Below are 21,387 nucleotides of genomic sequence, written 5' to 3' on the forward strand. Positions count from 1 at the left end.
ATTAATCATGTGAGTACAATAATACAAATACATATAATTTTATAAATTATTAATTTAAATTATATCTATTTAAATTTTAAATTATAAACTAATATAAATTTTATAATTTAAAAATCTAATTATTTAAATAAAATTAAATTGATTAAAATTAATAAAAATATACTAATACAATTTAAATCGTATTAAAACATAAACAAGTTTGTTAAGTTCAAAAACAAACTTTACGTAAATAATAAGTTTAATCAATGTGATAAGAAAATTTTGTGCAAACTTTATGAAAACACAATAAAAAAAATTAAATCCTAAAAAATAACATGATTTTTTTTAGAATTAATTTTTTTTATATTTTATAATAGAAATAAAAAATCTGATTAACATTGAGCTGGTTCAAAATAAAACTTCCTTTCTTCACTTATTATCTATTTTCACTTCTGAACCCTTCTTTTTTGGTCGAGTTACTCCTTATTCCCTCACCCGATCGCTCTATATTTTTACATATACCCTCTTTGGTCGAGAATACAGAATATTCATTCTCCTGAACTGAGGAAGGGAGCGGAGTTGAAGCTTGAGCGGTACTCCTTCTCTTTAAAACTAACTTCTTAAGGTTCGGAGATGCTCGCCCGTCTACCGGGATAGGAGAAAGAGAAGATCTCGACTAGGAGTCAGAGGGAATCTCTAGCGGATCTTTTCTAAGCCAGGAAGATGCCTCTGCTGAAGTAGCAAGTATTGGGATTTCAAACTGAGATTTGACTTTCTAGTAAAAAGGGGTTTACCAGATCGAAAGAATCCTGTAGCAAACGGGATTGATTCCACTTCCTATTCAAGTGAACCTGCCTTTGTTTTTGTACATAGAAGAAATAAATGCCACATCTGCTCCCAATTCTATTGAAGGCCAGGCAGGCTTGTTGTTAACGGAAAGCAACCTATCTTAAAGCGTTCGTGCCCAATACCTATTGGTCACTTCACTCTCTGTAAGAGGTATAAGAGTGATTGTTTAAGGAATTAGCGGTAGGTAGCACAGAAAACCGGACTCACCAAGGCCTGCTCATTCATGGAATGGGCAGTAGAGGATGTTAGGAAATTATTTGATTTCCTAACTTATTTGTGGGCAATACATATATTAATTATAATCACAAATTATGCTATTTTAAATTAAATGACTTATATAATGGTGATCTCATTTATTGTTATAAATGCTAAATTGAATAAGTCATTATTACTTTTGATTTGGAATTAAATGAGAATAAAACCGGATATTATCTTTTGTTCTTTAGATAATTATCTTTTTGGATTTTAGATATATTATCTTTTGGGCTTTAGATACTATTTTATTTGGGCTTAAGGGTTTAATGGGTGCCATGCTCAAATATAAATAGACCTTCAGGGTTTCGGTTCCCAATATACCAAAGCCGCCTTTGTTACTTTTTCCCCATCAAAAGAGTTGCAGTTCAGCCTCCTAGGAATACAGAAGGCTTTGGTTGAGGAAGATCGAAAGAACCACAAGATCCAAACTCTTCCAATCATAATTCATGTTTATGAATTCAGGTACGCTTCCGCATTATGATATATATATTTTTGGTGATTCAATATGAGTGATCTGGGTTATTAAAATAATTTATTACAACAAGTGGTATCAGAGCCATCCATAATTTGGTCATCGAAAATATTCAGTTTTATTTTTCTTTTACTGGATTAATATATATATGTACGTTCTTGTTACATTATGATATTGAGTAAAGGAATATATATATATATGTATCATATACGTGCGACTGGATCCGGTGAATTTATTATTTGTTTTAACGAGCATACAGACTTTATATATATTAATTTATTTGATCATCCAGTAATATATTTCATATATGTAAATGTATTGCATTCTTAACACATGATCAAGCTATATATATGTGTATTGTCGCTCATCGCCATTCATATAAGTTGTGGCTTATAACGCATTTGGTTTTAAAATATATATACGTACATATCGCGGTATCAAAATTTTAATTTGATATATTAATAATTGATTATTCTGAAACATTAATATGGAGTGTTATTATAATTGTTTTGAATTTAATTATGTATGCCATTAATTTGGTGTAAAGTTAATTGATTATCCTTTTAGGATATAAGGATTATTATGTATATGTAACTTATGCGAATATTAATTGATCTAAAAGAAGATTTATATTTGGCCAAGTTATGTATACATATTAATAATATTTGAATAATAGAAAATATTATTTAATTGTTACATAAAGAAACTAGTAACAATTTGGATAAGTATACCCATTTATTTTATAAAGATTTGGTTTTGGAATAAATTGATTGAACATTATGCTGTCAAAGTAGCCTCTTTTGTGAAAATTGATTTATTTAAAACATTAGGAATATGGTGTCATGTAATTCATGCGAATATTGATCGGCCCAAAGGAAGGTCTATATTTGGCCGAATTACATACACATATTGATGGTAAATACATATTTGGGTAACTGATTAAGAATAAAGTAATACTTATTATTTATGCGAACAATAATCGGCCCAAAGGAAGTTTATTGTTTGGCCAAATAATAAGTATTGCACACTTCTGTTTATTTTCTATTAATTATGCGGTCAATAATCGGCCCAAAGGAAGATTATTGTTTGGCCAATTAATAGAAAATATATGCGGTAATAAATAGGTTGCGAAGTTTAAGTTTCCATGTGCGCATTAAGTCGGTCCAAAGAAAGGCTTAATGTGTGACAGGAATTTTGACAATATTTGATTACTGCAATGAGAGTATCTCTTACAGTTAATTTTTCTATCCAAAGATTGAAAATTAATGTTGTGCTGGATATCTCAATATGGATTTTTTACCCATTAATTAACTAATATTTACTGCATGTTCTTTTTTTGTTCTAATCCAGAAACTATGGCTTTAGCTACCAATATTTCTGCACAAATTAGCAGTATTCCTATGCTGAATGGTTCAAACTTTAAAGTTTGGAAGGATACCGTGGAGATTGTCCTCGGTTGTATGGATCTGGATATAGCTCTTCGAGAGGAGAAACCCACTTCCACTCTGGAAAATCTCAATGAGGTTAAAATAGAGAAGTGAGAGAGATCCAATCGAATGAGCATTATGATCATGAAACGCTCAATTCCTGAGGCGTTTCGGGACTCAATTACTGAGGATAAAGATGCCAAACAGTTCCTAAAGGATGTTGAGAAATTCTTTACTAAAAAATTCAGTGCTCACATGGCTTTATCTTCTCAGTATAAAAGAAAGCGTGATACTACTGCGGATGCGCCTTCTCAGCAAAAAAAGGCTAAGAAACAGGATCAAGTTTCAACCTGTTTCTTCTGTAAGAAGGTGGGACACATGAAGAAGGATTGTACCAAATATGCCACTTGGCGTGTAAAGAAGGGTATAATTCTTACTTTCGTTTATTCTGAGGCTAGTTTAAGTTATGCACCTGTTGATACTTGGTGGGTAGATTCTGCTGCTACTACTCATGTAAGTGTCACTATGCAGGGTTGCCTGTGGAGCCGACCGCCAAGTGATGCTGAAAGATACATCTACGTGGCAGACGGCAATATAGTTGCAGTCGAAGCTATAGGAACCTTTAGATTATGTTCCACGAGTGGATTTTACTTGGATTTATTAGAGACATTTTATGTACCGTCATTTAGATGGAATTTGGATTCTGTTTTTCGTTTGGACAAATCAGGTTATTTTTGTTCGTTCGGAGACAATAAAGTCAGTCTCTTCTATAATTCGAATAATATTTGCTCTGGTCATTTGGTGGATAATCTATATAGGCTCGACTTTAAATTCCTATAATAATGAAATACTGCAAACGGGTACAAAACAAAAACTGAATGAGAATTCGGCATCATTATGGCACAAACGCCTAGGCCACATCTCTAAACAGAAAATTCAGAGGCTCGTGTCGGATGAAATTCTCGGACCCCTAAATTTGGCGGACTTTGAAGTCTGCATTGAGTGCATAAAGGGGAAAAGGACAAACGAAAGGAAATTAGGTGCCGAGAGAGCTAAAGATGTCTTAGAACTGATACATACCGATATATGTGGCCCATTCCCTACTGTCTCTTGGAATGGACAACGGTACTTTATTACGTTCATAGATGATTACTCTCGTTACGGGCATCTATATTTAATTCATGAAAAGTCCCAAGCCTTGGATGTTTTCAAGTCCTTCAAAGATGAAGTTGAACTTCAACTTGGAAAGAAAACTAAAGCTGTCAAATCTGATCGTGGTGGTGAATACTACGGAAGATATGACGGTTCAGGTGAGCAACGTCCCGGGCCTTTTTCTCTTTTCCTAGAGGAGTGTGGTATTGTTCCGCAATACACCATGCCAGGCAAACCTAGCATGAATGGTGTTGCAGAGCGAAGGAACCGAACTCTTAAAGACATAGTGAGAAGTATGATTAGTCATTCTTCCTTGCCTGAATCACTCTGGGGAGAAGCCTTAAAGACCGCAGTGTACATCCTTAATAGGGTGCCAAGCAAAGCAGTTAACAAAACCCCATATGAAATTTGGACTGGGAAAAGGCCCAGTATAAAGTATTTGCATATTTGGGGATGTCCAGCTGAGGCGCAACCTTATAGGCCGCATGAAAGAAAATTGGACTCAAGGACAATTAGTTGCTACTTTGTTGGTTACGCTGAGCGTTCACAGGGGTACAAGTTTTACAATCCTGCATCAAGATCTATTTTTGAGACGGGAAATGCGAGATTTCTTGAGGATGTTGAGTTTGGGGGGAAGGAAATATTAGAAATGTTGCTTTTGATGAGGATTCTGTAACTGACAATGATTAGGTCTTTGTGCCTATTATTGTTCAAGATACAGTTATAGTACAAGAGTATAATGAGAATCCTACTGCAGATCCAATTACAGTACAAGAGAACAATGAGAATATTGTTGTTGCTCAAGATACTGCTATAGTAAAGGAAAATAATGAGAATCCTCCTCAATTCCAATCCATACAGCAAGCTCAACAACCTCAAGAAGTGTCATTAAGGAGATCTAATAGAGAAAGGAGAAAATACATCTATGATCTCAAACAAGCTTCCCGTCAATGGTATCACATGTTCATCAAGTCATTACCTCATGGTTTTGAGGTAAATATTATAGATGAATGTGTATACCGCAAGTTTAGTGGGAGTAAATACTTTTTTTTGGTCTTACATGTTGATGACATTCTACTTGCCAGTAGCGATATAGGCTTGTTGCATGAAACTAAGAAATTTCTATCGAACAAATTCGAAATGAAAGATCTTGATGATGCCTCTTTTGTATTAGGAATCGAGATACTAAGAAATCGCTCTCAAGGTATTCTTAGATTATCACAAAAGAACTATATCGAAAAGATTTTAAGTAGATATGGAATGAAAAGTTGTAGACCAATGGACACACCCGTAGTTAAAGGAGACAAGTTTAGTCTCAAGCAATGCCCCAAAATGATCTTAAGAAGACAACAATCCATGATAAACCTTATGCATCAGCACTAGGGAATTTAATGTATGCTCAAGTCTACATACATCCCGATATATCATTTATAGTGGGAGTGTTGGATAGATACTTGAGCAATCCGGATATGGATCACTGGATAGCTGTTAAACGCGTAATGCGTTGTTTAAAGAGAACAAAGGATTACATGCTTATTTATCGGAGATCAGAAAATTTGGAGATCATTAGGTACTCTGATTCCGATTTCATGGCATATGGTTGCGAAACTTTGTCACTAAGCTTCATATAGTAGATGACATTGAAAGGCCATTAAAGATATTTTGTGACAAAAAGTCAGCAGTACTATACTCCAATAACAATAAGAGCTTGACAAAATCAAAGCATACAGACATCAAGTTCTTAGTTGTCAAGGAGAAAGTTTAAGAAAAAACAGATTTCCATAGGACATATAGGAACAGAGTATATGCTAGCAGACTCATTTACCAAGGAATTGATCCCTAAAGTCTTTCATGAGCACACTGCTCGGATGTGTGTCAATAGTTGTGATGTCTTGGTTTAGTGGGAGTTTATGCTATATGTCCTATGACAGATATTGAGTTATTTTTCTGCAAAATTAAGTTGATGGTTTATTTCATGTTATGTGAAATGTTCATTTTGCAATATTTGTATTGTGTTTGATCTCAATAAAGTTGGACCAGCTGGAAATAGACATGCATGAGATCACTTGGCATGTAATTTCCATATTACTCATCCAAATTTGATCTATGTCGTTGAGTATATTAGGATGGTGATTGGCGTGGTTTAGTCACGGCATTTAATGTGATAAAAGCTGCGGTAGTTCCATATCTAATGTATGAGACGGACCAGATTGTTAAAGTAATGAGAGAAATATCATTCAGATGCGCGCATAAAGTTTATAAATATGTGATTATGTCAAGAAATAATATATGTATAGCCCAAGTGGGAGATTGTTAGGAAATTAGGTGATCTGGGTTATTAAAATAATTTATTACAACAGAGGATTGTTTTTCTCCCGTTTTCTAGCGGTACGATTACGATGCGTGCTCCGAATGGAAGAGGGTTCCCGAAGCAGTGAGCTTAGTACCGAAGCCTTTAATTGACGGCTGCTAAGGAGGCAGTCTTGGTCGACCATCCTGAGTGTGACACTTCTAGATAATTTTATTTTTTAATAATTTTTAATTATAATTTTGGTTAAAAAAAATTATATAGTAAACAATTAACTACAATTTCTCAATTTAAATTAGTCAATTTATTTTTAAAATAAAATACGGTAAAAAATCTAACATCATAGCTATATCAATTGGTTTTTTAATTAAATTATTTGTATAAAATAAACCATTTTTTAAACCAAATGATAACACGTGTCATTCATCCAAAAAAAACCTCATGTGACATCGACTCCAAATGAATTTTCACCTTGTTTTTAAATCACAATAACAACCGGTATGATTATCATAATTACAGTTTTTGTCATTACTTCAAAAAATTTTGATTTTAGCCAAAGAACTAAAATATAATAAAACAAGACATTTGAAATAAAAAATAAAATAAAATATTTCAAATATTAAAAACAAAATTAAAACGCAATCCAAATATTTAGGTCTTATTGTAGAAGAGAAGATACAAGGATGAAGCCCAAAACTAATTGGCCAACCTTAGTACTACGGCAATGATGAAGGTAAGGGAAGCTATGACGTTGACAATGGAAGCAACAAAGGTTGGAGAAGTGTACCGCAGGCTTGCAAAGTACATATTGATTGGTACACAAATCCTGAAATTTTGTAAATTCAAAATGTTATATTTAGACATAATAATAAGTTTCAATGTATAAGCATGCATTGCCTTGTTGGGTGCCACTTAGATAAATATACAAAAAAACATTTTTTTTAAAGATACATTACTTCTATCAATTAATGTACGACACGTAACATTGATTAAATCAAAATTCGGTTCATCTTTAATGGTTTTTTTCTTTTTTATTTGTGGTTATAAACGGTTCATTTTGGGTTTTTCCTCTTGCCGGTCCTCCCTTCTTACTGCCGCGGTCTCTCACTCTCACGGCCTCATCGCAAAGTCGTCTCCGCCTGAGGGATGAGGCAGAATCGTCGCCTTCCCTCGCCGTAGCCTGAATGTCGCCGCCTCCAGCCCTGTCTTCATCGCCATTGCAGCAGCATTTTCGCCGGTCTTCTGATCTTGATGGATTGTGGTACTTGAAGACAAAGGAATGCTGATGAAGAAGATTGGAACCATTATTATAGCAAGAATATTGTTGAGGTGCTGATTAGTTTTAGTGATTAATGATGATGATGAGATGATTGTGGGTGTTGTTGCTGAAGAAGCTCTATTACTTGTGTTATTGTTTTCAAACAGAGTTATGGATGATTGAACGAAATGGCTCACTGGGTGGGTGGGTGTGCCTCTTTTGCCATTGTTGAATTTGAAGTACAAAATTAGTGAATTTCTGTGTAATTAAACAACTAATCTTGTGCCATTGTTAGAATTTGAATTTATCATTGTCATGCATAGTTATATCTTGAAGTTTTGTGTATGCAATGTAGATATTAAAGAAGAACTTGCAGCAATTCATATAATTTGGTGTTGCCTTGACTCATTTTAATATCTTTATTTTAATTATGTTATATTTTCTTTTTTAGTTGGTTTTTTTTAAAAAAGACTAGTACTAATATTGTTGTTATAATTGATAAAGAGAAGAGAATATATATTATCCTGATTCTTAATATAATTTATTGAGTTTCTATTTGATGATGAGCATTGTTGGAACCTCAAAACAAAAAAGAGTTTTTATAGTTCTTCACTTCTTCTCCAACTAAATGACAAGCTAACACCATGAACGAGAATCATGTATCATTTTGAATTGAACTAATAATGTTACATGCTTCATATGATTCTGTTTTTATATTTTGCAAATGAATCAATTTATATACTAGAGTTTTGATTAAAACTAATGAAAATTGACGGAAAAGTTCAAATGTATTTGACAAAGATCATACTTTAATTACATGTATGAATTTAATATTTGCTATAAGAGGATAAGCTTCCTCAAGATTACACATTATAGGTAACTTCTACTACAACAATGAATCAATGCCTATAGTACAGTTGATATTAAATATTTGGCCTATGTTTTGCCAATTTTTTCAATATTTTGTTATTAATTCATTAAAATACATTGAATGATAGAATCACGACGGATCTAAATACCAGTTAATCTCCAATTGAGAGCAATCAAGTGAGCCTTTCACTCTATTCAAAGCTGCTTGCCTTTGTTGCAGCAATGAACGTGAGGGATCTTCAATCTCTTTGGAGCTTTTGCCACCTTCACTTTTGCAGGGAGATTTTGTTGACAAATCTTTTCATTTGATTCAAAGGCACAAGCTACAATGATGAAGGAACACAGTACAAAATACATTAACTGCAAAGTCATGTTGTAAATATTTAAAGGAGCTAGGTGATTATTTGTCCAAAGACAGTAACAAATTCAAAGTCCAGTCATGATAATCAATAACAAATTCAACTCAGATGATTTTTAACAACAAAAAAAAATTAACTCAGTGATTATTCAGCAAAACAACCACAAATTTAAAGTTTAATCACTAACAAATTCAATTCAGTGATGACTTTCAGCAACAAAAAGATTTACCTAAGTAATTATTTGAGTAAAACAGCAACAAATTCAAGGTTTAGTGACGATAATCAATAACAAATTCAACCAATTTAGGCATCGAGACAGACCCTTTATATTGTATTTGTTGAATGCACTCCTATGCTCTGTTGCCTTTGTACTGTCCCTTAGTGTATTCAGGATAACAAAAGCATAACACATTATTTAAAATAAAGGCAATTAATTTCTTGAAAATGTTGACATAATGTTAAAATTAATTGTATACCAAAATAGTAAACCATTAAAAATAAAAATCCATTAGAGCTTAATGGACAGAACTCTAATGTCATCATAGATAAAGTTCCAAAAAACAATTATCCTGCCTCGTCTACCTTTAGATAGACTCCAAATAATATGTTAGCTAATCACCAAAATATCTCACAATACATAGTATGCTCACACATACTAATTCTACCATTGTAATTTTTTATATAAGAATATAAACGAGTAACAAATTAATATTAAATTTTATGCTTGCAGCAACAACTTTTACAAGTACTGTTCAGTATCCCCAAGACATATCTATCTAAATAAACTATTAATCCAACTTCTAGACTGAAGTATACATATGGTCACAACTAAGTAGATTCAATCAAAACATAATGTAAATAGAAAATTCCAGCTCAATAACAAATTATTCAAGGTTCAGTGATGATTTTTAGCAATAGAAAATCTAGTTCAGTGATATTCTCAGCAACAAAATCAAAGTGCAGTGATGAATTACAGCAACAAAATTGAAAAAGAAGGAACAGGGGAATTTGTTGGAACTAACCAAATTGGAGACCAGCTTCTGGTTGTGCGAAGGAAGCTGATGGCGAAAGTCGAAGCAAGAAGACAACAACGAAAATCAGCCCCAGGACCTGCTGCTTCTGCCGGCGCGGCGACGAGCACAACAATGGCAACAAAGGCGCGGGATTGAGTGTGAGACGGTGACGAGATAGGGAGCGACGACGACGACCAGTCCCGGGACCTGCTGCTTCTGCTGTTGACGACGACGAGGGCAGGAAAGGCGCGTGAGCGCGACTGATGCGAGATGGTGATGAGTGACGACACAAAGAGAGACGACGAGCTTGAGTGGGATACCTGAGACAGTAGAGAGACCGGAGCCGAGAGAGGGAGAGAGCTTGTGCGAGAGCAACTGAACCACGGTGACAGAGATGAGAGAGCTCAGCTTTAGCGAGAAAATAACGTTGAGGGAGGAGATGGTGAGGGGTGAGGGATAGGGTTTTGAACGATGTCGTTTACTAAAGTAAAAGAAAAAAAATTGACCCGGTCCGGGCTATGTAAACCGGCCGGGTCGAATCAAACTTAAAAAATAAATTAACCGATATTATAAATAGGCCAATCAATACGTGACACATCGGCATCTTTTAGAAAAAGACTTTTGGGACGTCTTGATGGGAGTATTCGCCTTTGTTTGTTTTTACTTAGTACTTACCCAACCAAGGAAAGCACAAAAATTTCCATGAACAGAGCAAATGTGAGCTTTGGTCTCTCATTTCTGTTTGAATAACACAAAGTTTATATATGTTATTGTCAGATTTAATTTATAATAGATTCTCTCCTATAAATTAGGAAATAGATTCTCTCCAGTGGAAAAAATACTTGAGAGAATAAAGTGTGATCTCTCATCTTTAATTCTATAAATAGGATCAAAATTAAATAAGAGAGAAAAACCAATGAAAGGTTATATTAAATACTTGACAGCATCCAGTTTTTTTTCCAGCGGAAAGGATCCACTCCCATCATATTACAGGCTTCATTGAACCTTGAAACAGATTGAATTCAATAATGTAAAATATATCAATGATTTGAACAAGCATAGCATCAATACATGTATATATAGTACCTCTCTAGAAAGAATGCAAATGGGAACATGATAACAGCCGCTACGATATGGCGGTAGGTTACATACAAGAAAGGACTCATCCCATGGTTGAAGGAAGTTTCAGTGATGAAATACAAGAATGCATAGCCAACTTGGGCTAACACCATCAGAAAGTGTGGCTCGAACTCTCTGAACACAAGAACAAGATTTCTTTTGTTCCATTATAAAATAGACCTATTACTATATGATCTCTTGATTCTTGACTATAGTTTTGATAGAACTTGGTGGAGGAGGATTATTGAATTTGAATGTGAATATGTGATTCTTAATGCATGTTGTTTGGAAATCCTGTTCTTGAATAGGACCTGAGAGTAGTAGGACATGTATAGGAGAATACTATAAAGTTTATGTTGTATGACTCATTTTCTGCCAAAATTGTTATATGCATGATATTAGATAATAGTTCATATGGCATAGTCTCTCTATACTCAATTAATAGGTTGCGGATTCGAGTCTTCTATCTTTAATAAAAAAAAAAATTATAATAAGGCAATTTCTTTCTTTAATTAATTAAGTGGTTTGTTGTGTGGGTCATGAATTTATAGCGACATTACACGTAGAGCCACGCACAATGACAAATCCATTGGCTGGATATACCATTTGTAACAATAACTGTAAGTTTGGATCAAGATTCTGTAAAATGTGGAATTTTATAAGGTTAGAAAGTAAATATTTTATCGTCATTGAATTAATATAGTAGGATTCATATATAGTAGAAATTATAAATTTAATGACCTTTAATCTTTTACTTTATTATTTTATTAAATTTTTTTATAAGTATAATTCTGATACAAAATTTCTTAAGAATTTATTTTGGAATATACTCTGTTTTACAAAATCTAAATTCGTAAATTTTATACTCCCAATTAATTTGTCTCAAGTTTATTTACTCACATATAGATAACTCGATATAAGTTTAAAATAAATTTTCTGAAACTGGTTGAAAATATGATTTTGGTTAGCTAGAAATCAAAGAATCTGTGATTTCAATTCATTGACAAGAAAGCCCTGAACTTAAAAGCATGCATGATTAGGGCACAGTAACTTTGTAGTGATGTACTCTCTCACCAGATTTGGTCGCAGTTTATTTCTAATAGGTTAATTCCCAGTTGTTTTATTAACAAGAACAATATCAACAACAATAAAATTTTGTCCCACTAAGTAGAGATGACTACATGGACCAAACAATGCCATTGCCTCGTCACGAATCATGTCAACTTTGTCCATTTACGCTTAGATCTCTTAATTTGAATCTTTTACATTATATTTTGGGTGCTAAATTTGTTGCAAATATTGTAAAGGAGACATGCTAGTTCATGTTGCAAGGCAGGGACAGAGGCTGGCCGTGAAAAGTTGCGGAGGGAGAGACTCAATGAAAGGCAAGCATGCTTCTAAATACTGAATTTGTTAATTTCATGTCTGAGTCAGTCTTTAAACAAGCTGATGTAATCTATGCTGACGTTTTTCAACTTCTGCGTAAAGAACATCCTCTCTGCACATCTTTCTGTGGTTTTTGTATATACTTACTTAACTATTAGGTTTTTTACATTGATCTATTTATGTTTGGTACACTGGTTTATAAGTTTCAACACTTTTTAGGCTCGATTTGTTTATTGTAAAATATTTCATAACTGCCATGGAGGCCTGGAATTTAGCATCTTTGAGAAAAATTTTATATCAACTTAATGATCAATGTTATCTTTTCTTTGGCAACTTTTAATTCTTTTTAACAATTATGAGGAGCTAAGATACATATGAACATTAGAATCTTTGTTTGGTCGGACACCAATGTACCAAACACATGGTCGGTGTTTTTGTTTACTTTTGCGACGTCCTCTAATGATAATGGGCAATAACTTGTTTTGCTTTATTTCAGGTTTTGTGACTTGAGTGTTGTTTTAGGTCCTGGGAGACCTGCGAAAGCCGATAAAATGACTATATTTGATGATGCTATCAGAGTTTTGAAACAATTAAAAACTGAAGCCGAAGAACTCAAACAAAATGATGAAAAATTGCTAGAAGAAATAAAATGTTTTAAGGTTAGTATTTTTTCAACAGTTTATAATAACTTGAATATTTCAATGTACTATGTCTTACACAAGTTCATTTATTCATGAATGCTTCAATTTTTTCTTGAGAAGTATTGACATGTAGATATTGTCATTGCTTCTAATTTCCTGTCTATTTACCTTAGCTACCATGCCAACTTACTAAAATTACCTAAAAGTATTCTTTGATGGTAATGACATGAAAACTATTGATGTTCATGTCAAATTTCCCTATTGGTTTCTTCCTTCCTATTGCCTATTTTAGTTTTGTTGTCACAAATTCCTTTTGAATTTTGAAAAGGATATTCTCAAAATTTTAGGATGATGCCTTCATATTACATATTTTAATTGTCTACAATGTAAAAATGGATATTATACAAATTTTATAATAAGATTAACTTGATGCTGAATTGATAGTAAAAATTGGAAATCTTAAGCTGTATATATTACACAAACTAAATGTCTTAATGACTTATTCCTTTTACTTTTCTTCCACTTGGATTTGCATTTCTCCCTTTCAAGTCTAAGGTACTGATTGTAGTCTGCATTCTGGATCTTCACCACTGCACGGTTTGGTGTTGATATGAATCTCTTGGTCACCTTCTTTGCCCCACAATAGCAAGTATAGACCAATGATGACAAAAGTTGCGCCTATGATGCTGCAGAACACATTGAGTAATCAATTTTCAGAACTATAACCCGTCATTCTACAGATATGTGTGTGTGAAAATGAAGCTATAAAGAAATCCTTATATTTTCAAAGGGTTGTGATGCTCACATTAGTAACTTATTTTAGGGTATAAAAATGGTAAACTAGGGGAAATATTTGTATGTTGCTCAACTAGAGGAATATTTGATGTAAATAAGGGCAAATTTTAGAGTAAATTAGTGTGTTTTACCTTTTTTTATGCAAGAGATAGTAAGATACTTAATAGGCAAGTTACCATGATAATACATAATTAGATATATAATACCAACTTCTGCACATTTTTTCTTTTTTTTTTGAAGATAAGTTTTTTGAGGGAAGATGTTCTGAAAACAGATGTTTTATATTTACATTCTTAACAACAACACTTTTATAAGTGTGGGATCTACATTAGATGGGTTTCATAACGCCATCAAGACAAAGAAGTGCATGTTAATTTGGTGAACAATCATGCTAATTTGGTGAACAATCAAGATATAATGAATTACACCCATTTTTCATTTAAAAAATTGAATATTTTTACCCACTAATTACATACTTTTATTTGTTTAGTTTTACTAGATTTGTCTACAATTTATTTATTTATATTACCTGCCGAGGTAAAGTTTCTCACCAAAGACAAAGTATGCTAAAATTGCAGCAAGAATGGTACAAAGGGGGGTAGTCATTGTAACGAAGACTGGCCCCTTTTTCTCAGTGCACCACAGCTGAATGTATATTATCAAACCAGCTATCACAATTCCCTGCCATTTGTGAATGATACTGTTAGAATTTAGAAACACTATTAGAATGTCTTCTATGGTACCTAAATTTTGTTTATAGAATTTAAAATTAAAAAGATGAGTTCCACCTTATTCTATGTCTACTTTTAGGCAAATTCGATACAACTTTCATAGGCACCAAAGAATTTTTCTATTCTCTATATTTATTTATTTTTTAAGGCAAAGGTTTTGTACTCCTAAAATACAACTAATTATATCTTACTTACACCATATAATGTGGACCACAGGTCAATGTTGAACCCTATAGTCCAAGCTGAAGGTTTATGCCCTATAATTAAGACTGTGAAAACAGCTGATTGTGCTGCTCCAACAAAGCACATCCATGTAGTAAGGGACAACTGTGCTGGATATCTTTTCAAAGTGGCTGCCTTCAAATTTCATCAATTACATCATGTCAGAATTGACAAAAACTCTAGTAATTACAATGAGATTATAAACAACTATAACCGAAGAAAAACTTATACACACATTTCTTTTATGGTATAAAAGACAATTTTTTTTACTTTTTATCAATCATTTTTAATATTCAAAAAAGATAAGATATACCAAAAAGAATATACACAAAAATAAGGGCAAATCACTTATTTAAGTCAAGGGGATCAAAAAATTACACGAATAAGCCAAATCAAAAATTGGTTCATGAATCAACCAGTTCACATTTCTATATAGTTTGAATCACCCTAATTCAAACTTCATCTACTTGTAATTCGAATCATACTGATTCGAATTACTTACACACATGCACACACTAATTCTAATCAACCTGATTCGAATTACACCCACACTAATTCGAATCAAGGTGATTCGAATTACACACAGACACGTGCACATAGTAATTCGAATTAGGGAGATTCGAATTACTCGATTTAAAAAAATTTATTATAAAAATTTAAAAATATATATTTCTCGAGTAATAACTTAAAAAAATTTATTAAAAAAATTTATAATTTAAAAATTAAAAAATATATTTTTTATTTCATACAAAATTTTGACATGTTATATTTTTGTATAAAAAAATATTAAAAGACTAATAAAATTTATTATTTTTTGTCATCATTTAATTATTAATATTAAAAAATATAAACTAAAAATATATTATTAAATTAAAAAAATTGGATCGATGATTAAAAATATAACAAAAAAAACAAACCCTGAAGCATTCCTCTTCTTTATATTAGATAGTAATAGTATAAAAAAGTATGTGTGGGAGACCAACACGTCTATTCCCCTCCCCTTCATCCCCCGGTGATGACTAGAAAGTGAGTGAGACAGGTACCTGTATGATGATTAAGACTAATACGCTTAGTATTATGGATTAAAATGAAAACCTGCATGATATACCAGACAGACCATGAAACACAGCTTATAACTGCAAGAAGAGAACCCTTGAGCCAGTTCTCATGTGCTGCAGCAGAACTCTTTCCTGGAATATGAATTACGGGACGCCACAAATTTCTCATGGTCGGTCCTTTGTATAGTGTCATTGTCATTACCCCGCTTAAGGACAACATTGTCCCTATAACTTTCGCTATTCCCCGGGGATCTCGAACATCAAGAGCCTCATACCTGATAATTTAACTCACTTCAAGTCATTGTAATATAACAAATAAAAATAATAAAATGCTGTTTTAGTGACCGAGTGCTAAATTAGTCAACATATAAAACGTTATATTTTTATTCTAAATATTTTATTTTATCTTGTTTTTATTTTTACTCAATTAAATTTTTTTGTCTAAAAATATTTTATATCTTTTTATTATTATGTTACTTTTGTTTTTAAATCACAATAACAATCCGTATGATTACCATAATTATAATTTTTGTCATTACTTAAAAAAAATTTGATTTTAGCCAAAGAACTAAAATATAATAGAACAAGATATTTGAAATAAAAAATAAAATAAAATATTTTAAATACTAAAAACGAAATTAAAACCCAATCTAAATATTTAGGTCTTATTGTAAAAGAGAAGATACAAGGATGAAGCTCAAAACTAATTGGCCAACCTTAGTACTACGGCAATGATGAAGGTAAGGGAAGCTATGACGTTGACAATGGAAGCAACAAAGGTTGGAGAAGTGTACCGCAGGCTTGCAAAGTACATATTGATTGGTACACAAATCCTGAAATTTTGTAAATTCAAAATGTTATATTTAGACATAATAATAAGTTTCAATGTATAAGCATGCATTTTGTTGTTTCTACTTACCCAACCAAGGAAAGCACAAAAATTTCCATGAACAGAGCAAATGTGAGCTTTGGTCTCTCATTTCTGTTTGAATAACAAAGTTTATATGTTATTTTCAGATTTAATTTATGATAGATTCTCTCCTATGATTAATCATATCACAGGCTTCATTGAATCTTGAAACAGATTGAATTCAATAATGTAAAATAATCAATGATTTGAACAAGCATAGCATCAATACATGTATATATAGTACCTCTCTAGAAAGAATGCAAATGGGAACATGACAACCGCCGCGACAATATGGCGGTAAGTTACATACAAGAAAGGACTCATCCCATGATTGAAGGAAGCTTCAGTGATGAAATACAAGAATGCATAGCCAACTTGGGCTAACACCATCAGAAAGTGTGGCTTGAATTCTCTGAACACAAGAACAATAGAAGATTTCTTTTGTTCCATTATAAAAGGGACCTATTACTATATGATCTCTTGATTCTTGACTATAGTTTTGATAGAACTTGGTGGAGGAGGATTATTGAATTTGAATGTGAATATGTGATTCTTAATGCATGTTTTTGGAAATCCTGTTCTTGAGTAGGACCTGAGAGTAGTAGGACATGTATGTGGAGAATACTATAAAGTTTATGTTGTATGACTCATTTTCTGCCAAAATTGCTATATGCATGATATTAGATGACATAACCAATGCAAGATTATAATAAGGCAATTTCTTTCTTTAATTAATTAAGTGGTTTGTTGTGTGGGTCATGAATTTACAGTGACATTACAGGTAGAGCCACGCACAATGCCAAATCCATTGGCTGGATATACCATTTGTGACAATAACTGTAAGTTTGGATCAAGATTCTCTAAATGTGAAAATTTATAAAGTTAGAAAGTAAATATTTAATCGTCATTGAATTAATATAGTAGGATTCATATATAACAGAAATTATAAATTTAATGGCAGACGATAACATTCTTATACAAAATTTCTTTAAAATTTATTAGAAAAGTATATGGAACCAAGAGGTGATCAACAAAAAACTAAACAAAATCACATTAATTTATATTAATAATTAATTTTTGAATTTAAAAAATTTAAAATTAATTAAATAAACCTAATTAAAACTTATAAAAGCCTTCCTCTTCTCTCTCACGTTAACCTACCCACCTCCAACAATCACACACAGACCTCTCTCTCACCAATGCTGCTGAAAGCGCCGGCGACTTTCATGCTCTCCGCGACACCCTCAACAAGCGCATCCAGACAACTGCTTCAACACGAAGTCCACTTTCGACTTCGTCACCGACGAAACCTTCTCCTCTTCCCTCCTCAACCACCTCCTTCAAACCTTATCCACCCTCAACCGCGGCGTCACTCGCAAGAATGCGTTCGATTCCCTTATCACGCGCCTCTGCAAGCTCCAGCGCGTCGATGACGCGCTCCACGTTTTGGTTGGGAGGAAGAGAGAGCGATTGGAAGCAAATGTGACAGGGAGGATGGGAGGGAGAGATGAGGCACCTCGGATAGGGAATGGCGCTGGAGCAGCCTGTCCCCATGAATATCAATGCCGATTCTGAGGAGGAGCCACCATCCTTCGACACAGTTGCCGCCATGCTTCAATTGAATCAATGAAGATTGAAGAAAGATGAAACAATTGAGTTTCATTGATCTTTAAACACTTGATTAGGTGTTCTGTGTTCAATCCAAGTAGCAAGTGTACAGGAAAAATGTTGACTTTGATTTGTAGAGTTAAATTGATAGTAATTTAAGGATGCGCTTTTTTTTTTATTTTTATTTTATTTTTAGTGTTTTTCATTTTTAAATTTTATAAAAAAAAAAGTGAAAATAATAAAATTTTATTTCATGTTTTTTTTGTTGCAGATGTTGCTCTCTGCGTTTTGCGATATTAGGGTGCTGTTTTGATGATTAAAGAGACTGCAAACTACACAATTACAGTTATAAAAAAAACATTCATTTAAAAAAAAATCCTAATACTTAATAAAAGAAACATCCAATTATATTTTAGCAAAAATAATTAAATATCTATAAAATTTAAAAAAAAATATAAAATTCTTAAAAAAATAGAGACATTCACATTTGCAATACAAAAAAAATTCGATAAATATATAAAAGAACATCCATTTAGTATAAAAAAAAACATTCTGATACTTAGCAGAAAAAACGTCTATATATATTAACTCGTAGAGATTTTAGATTCACCAAAAGTATTTGACTGATTTTTGACTAATACCCTTTTAATTCCTAGTATTGCTCAAATTTATTTGAAAGTATACTCTGTTTTACAAAATCTAAATTCGTAAATTTAAGTTCCCAATTAATTTGTCTCAAGTTTATTTACTCACATATAGATAACTCGATATAAGTTTAAAATAAATTTTCTTTCAAACTCTCATGACATACGAAATGGAAGACTACTCGAACTCTTTTTTTCGTTAACATTTTTCTTTTTTCATTGCACACATTACACATATAAGTGGTGTAAGATTGACATTGCAACAAAAAAGAAAAAAAAGATGAGGTGGTCTCATCATGAGAATAAAACTTGCTTATAATTATGACATTTCAGACATATGTTAGCAATCTTCAATTTTTAGCATCTTATTCGTCATCAATGCTGCTACTAGTCATGTACACTTGTCTAATTAATAGCAAACTTTAACTATTCAAATTTTTATCCCAAAAAAAAAATATTTTAATTTAATTATCAACGACAACATTATAACAATCAACAAGTCTTGGTTCAACTATAAGCTAAGTGTAAAGGGAAGGATGTCTGAAATAGGTAATAATTAATGGTTATACGAGGGAGTCAGGGGAGAATCAATTTAAATGAGAGAGGAGGAGAAAATAATTTCTTTAATGAAATTCTAAAGAAGGATACATATCAATTATTAATTTCATGCTTTTTTTAATTATACTATTGTTCTATCGTACTGTTATGAGACCGGTTATATTTTATGGTACAGAGTGTTGGACGGTCAAAGGGGAGTACGAACATAAGTTAAGTATGACAGAAATGAAGATGTTGAGATGGATGAGCAGTTATACGCGATTGGATAAAATAAGGAACGAAGATAGAAGGAAGAGAGTTGGAGTAGCACACATTGTGAAAAAGATGGTAGAATCGCGTCTCAGGTAGTTCGGACATGTGAGAAGAAGACCGACAGAGCACCCAGTCAAGAGGGTGGATGAGATGGAGGATAGACAATGGGTGAAAGGTAGAGGAAGACCTAAGAAGACCATCCATGAAGTGGTCAAACGAGATCTATATGTAAACGATTTCGCTGTAAACATGATATATGATAGAGCTCAATAACGTCATTTGATTCATATAGCTGACCCCACCTAGTGGAACAAAGCTTTGTTGTTGTTGTTTATCTCTATTTATAATAATCACACTAATTAATAAAATTATGTTAATTAGATTTCAAACCTACTTTATTCATTACATTATCTTTCTTTAATCACACTAATTAATAAAATTATGTTAATTAGATTTTAAGCATACTTTTACTCATTACATTGTCTTTCCTTTAACAACAATCTTATCTTTAAAATTATGAAAAAGAATAAATATCTACATCCAAGTCATAACCCTAACTAAGTCCAATCAAATATTTTAAATTTGTGTGTGCATGTTCACTGCCATCGCTTCTCCTTCTCCTTCTTTATTATATTTCTCTTTCGTTATCATCATCACCAACAACACTAATATTTTACTAATATCTTTATTGGTTCTGATTTTTTCTAGTGACATTATTAAATAATTTCGGTTTATTTCTTAGTTTATTTGAGATTCATTTGGATCCTGATGCTGTGTCGTCTTCTTCTTCTTTTCCTTTTTTGTTATTTTTCTCTTTCGTTATCGTCATCACTAACAACACCAACATTTTGCTAATATCTTTAATGGTTCTGAATTTCTCTGGTGCCATTATTAAATAATTTTGGTTCATTTCTTAGTTTATTTGAGGTTAATTTAGATCCAAAAATGAATTGGATGTATTTTTGTTAGTGATTGATTCTTTTTGACTGCTTGTTTAAATCTGAACTAATATTTTGGTTTATTTGTGTGTTAATTGAGGTTTACTTGATGCTGCTGATAAGTATTGACCAAATTTTTTATTTTTTAAGTAATTTTGGTTCATTTCTTAGTTTAATTAAGGTTCATTTGGATCCATAAATGAATTCGATGTGTTTTTATTGATGATTGAGTATTTTTGACTGCTTGTTCAAATCTGAACTAATTTCGGTTCAAATTGTGTATTAATTGAGGTTCACTTGATGCTACTGATAAGTATTGACCAGATTTTTTATTCCTTAAGTAATTTTCGTTTATTTCTTAGTTTAATTAAGCTTCATTTGAATCCAGAAATGAATTCGATGTGTTTTTATTGATGATTGAGTCTTTTTGACTGCTTGTTCAAATCTGAACTAATTTTAATTCATTTGTGAATTAATTGAGGTTCACTTGATGCTGCTGTTAAGTATTGACCAAATTTTTTATTCCTTAATAAATTTCAGTTCATTTCTTAGTTTAATTTAGGTTCATTTAATTTGTTTCACT

At 32.3% G+C, this 21,387-nt stretch overlaps 2 protein-coding genes across 3 annotated transcripts; both read right to left on the bottom strand.

Annotated features, from left to right (window-relative positions):
* LOC107615893 (WAT1-related protein At5g07050-like) lies at positions 7,012–11,459 on the bottom strand. The gene is made up of 3 exons (XM_021112527.1): positions 11,029–11,459; positions 10,618–10,680; positions 7,012–7,268 (listed from the first exon to the last, which is right to left on the bottom strand). The coding sequence occupies exons 1-3, from the start codon at positions 11,172–11,174 to the stop codon at positions 7,139–7,141; spliced, it is 339 nt and encodes a 112-aa protein (XP_020968186.1). The 5' UTR covers positions 11,175–11,459; the 3' UTR covers positions 7,012–7,138.
* Positions 13,194–17,518, bottom strand: LOC107617844 (WAT1-related protein At5g07050). 2 transcript variants are annotated; one of them, XM_016319713.2, is made up of 7 exons: positions 17,049–17,514; positions 16,814–16,876; positions 16,611–16,727; positions 15,932–16,169; positions 14,810–14,971; positions 14,413–14,564; positions 13,194–13,774 (listed from the first exon to the last, which is right to left on the bottom strand). In XM_016319713.2, exons 1-7 carry the CDS (start codon positions 17,252–17,254, stop codon positions 13,639–13,641), a joined length of 1,074 nt encoding a protein of 357 aa, XP_016175199.1. In that variant the 5' UTR covers positions 17,255–17,514; the 3' UTR covers positions 13,194–13,638. The 2 variants fall into 2 exon arrangements, with proteins under 2 accessions (XP_016175199.1, XP_020968181.1); XM_021112522.1 differs by having other exon boundaries at positions 13,632–13,774; positions 14,435–14,564; positions 17,049–17,518.

The sequence above is a fragment of the Arachis ipaensis genome, chromosome B09 (assembly GCF_000816755.2).
Source record: "Arachis ipaensis cultivar K30076 chromosome B09, Araip1.1, whole genome shotgun sequence".
In the NCBI taxonomy this organism is placed as follows: Eukaryota; Viridiplantae; Streptophyta; class Magnoliopsida; order Fabales; family Fabaceae; genus Arachis; species Arachis ipaensis.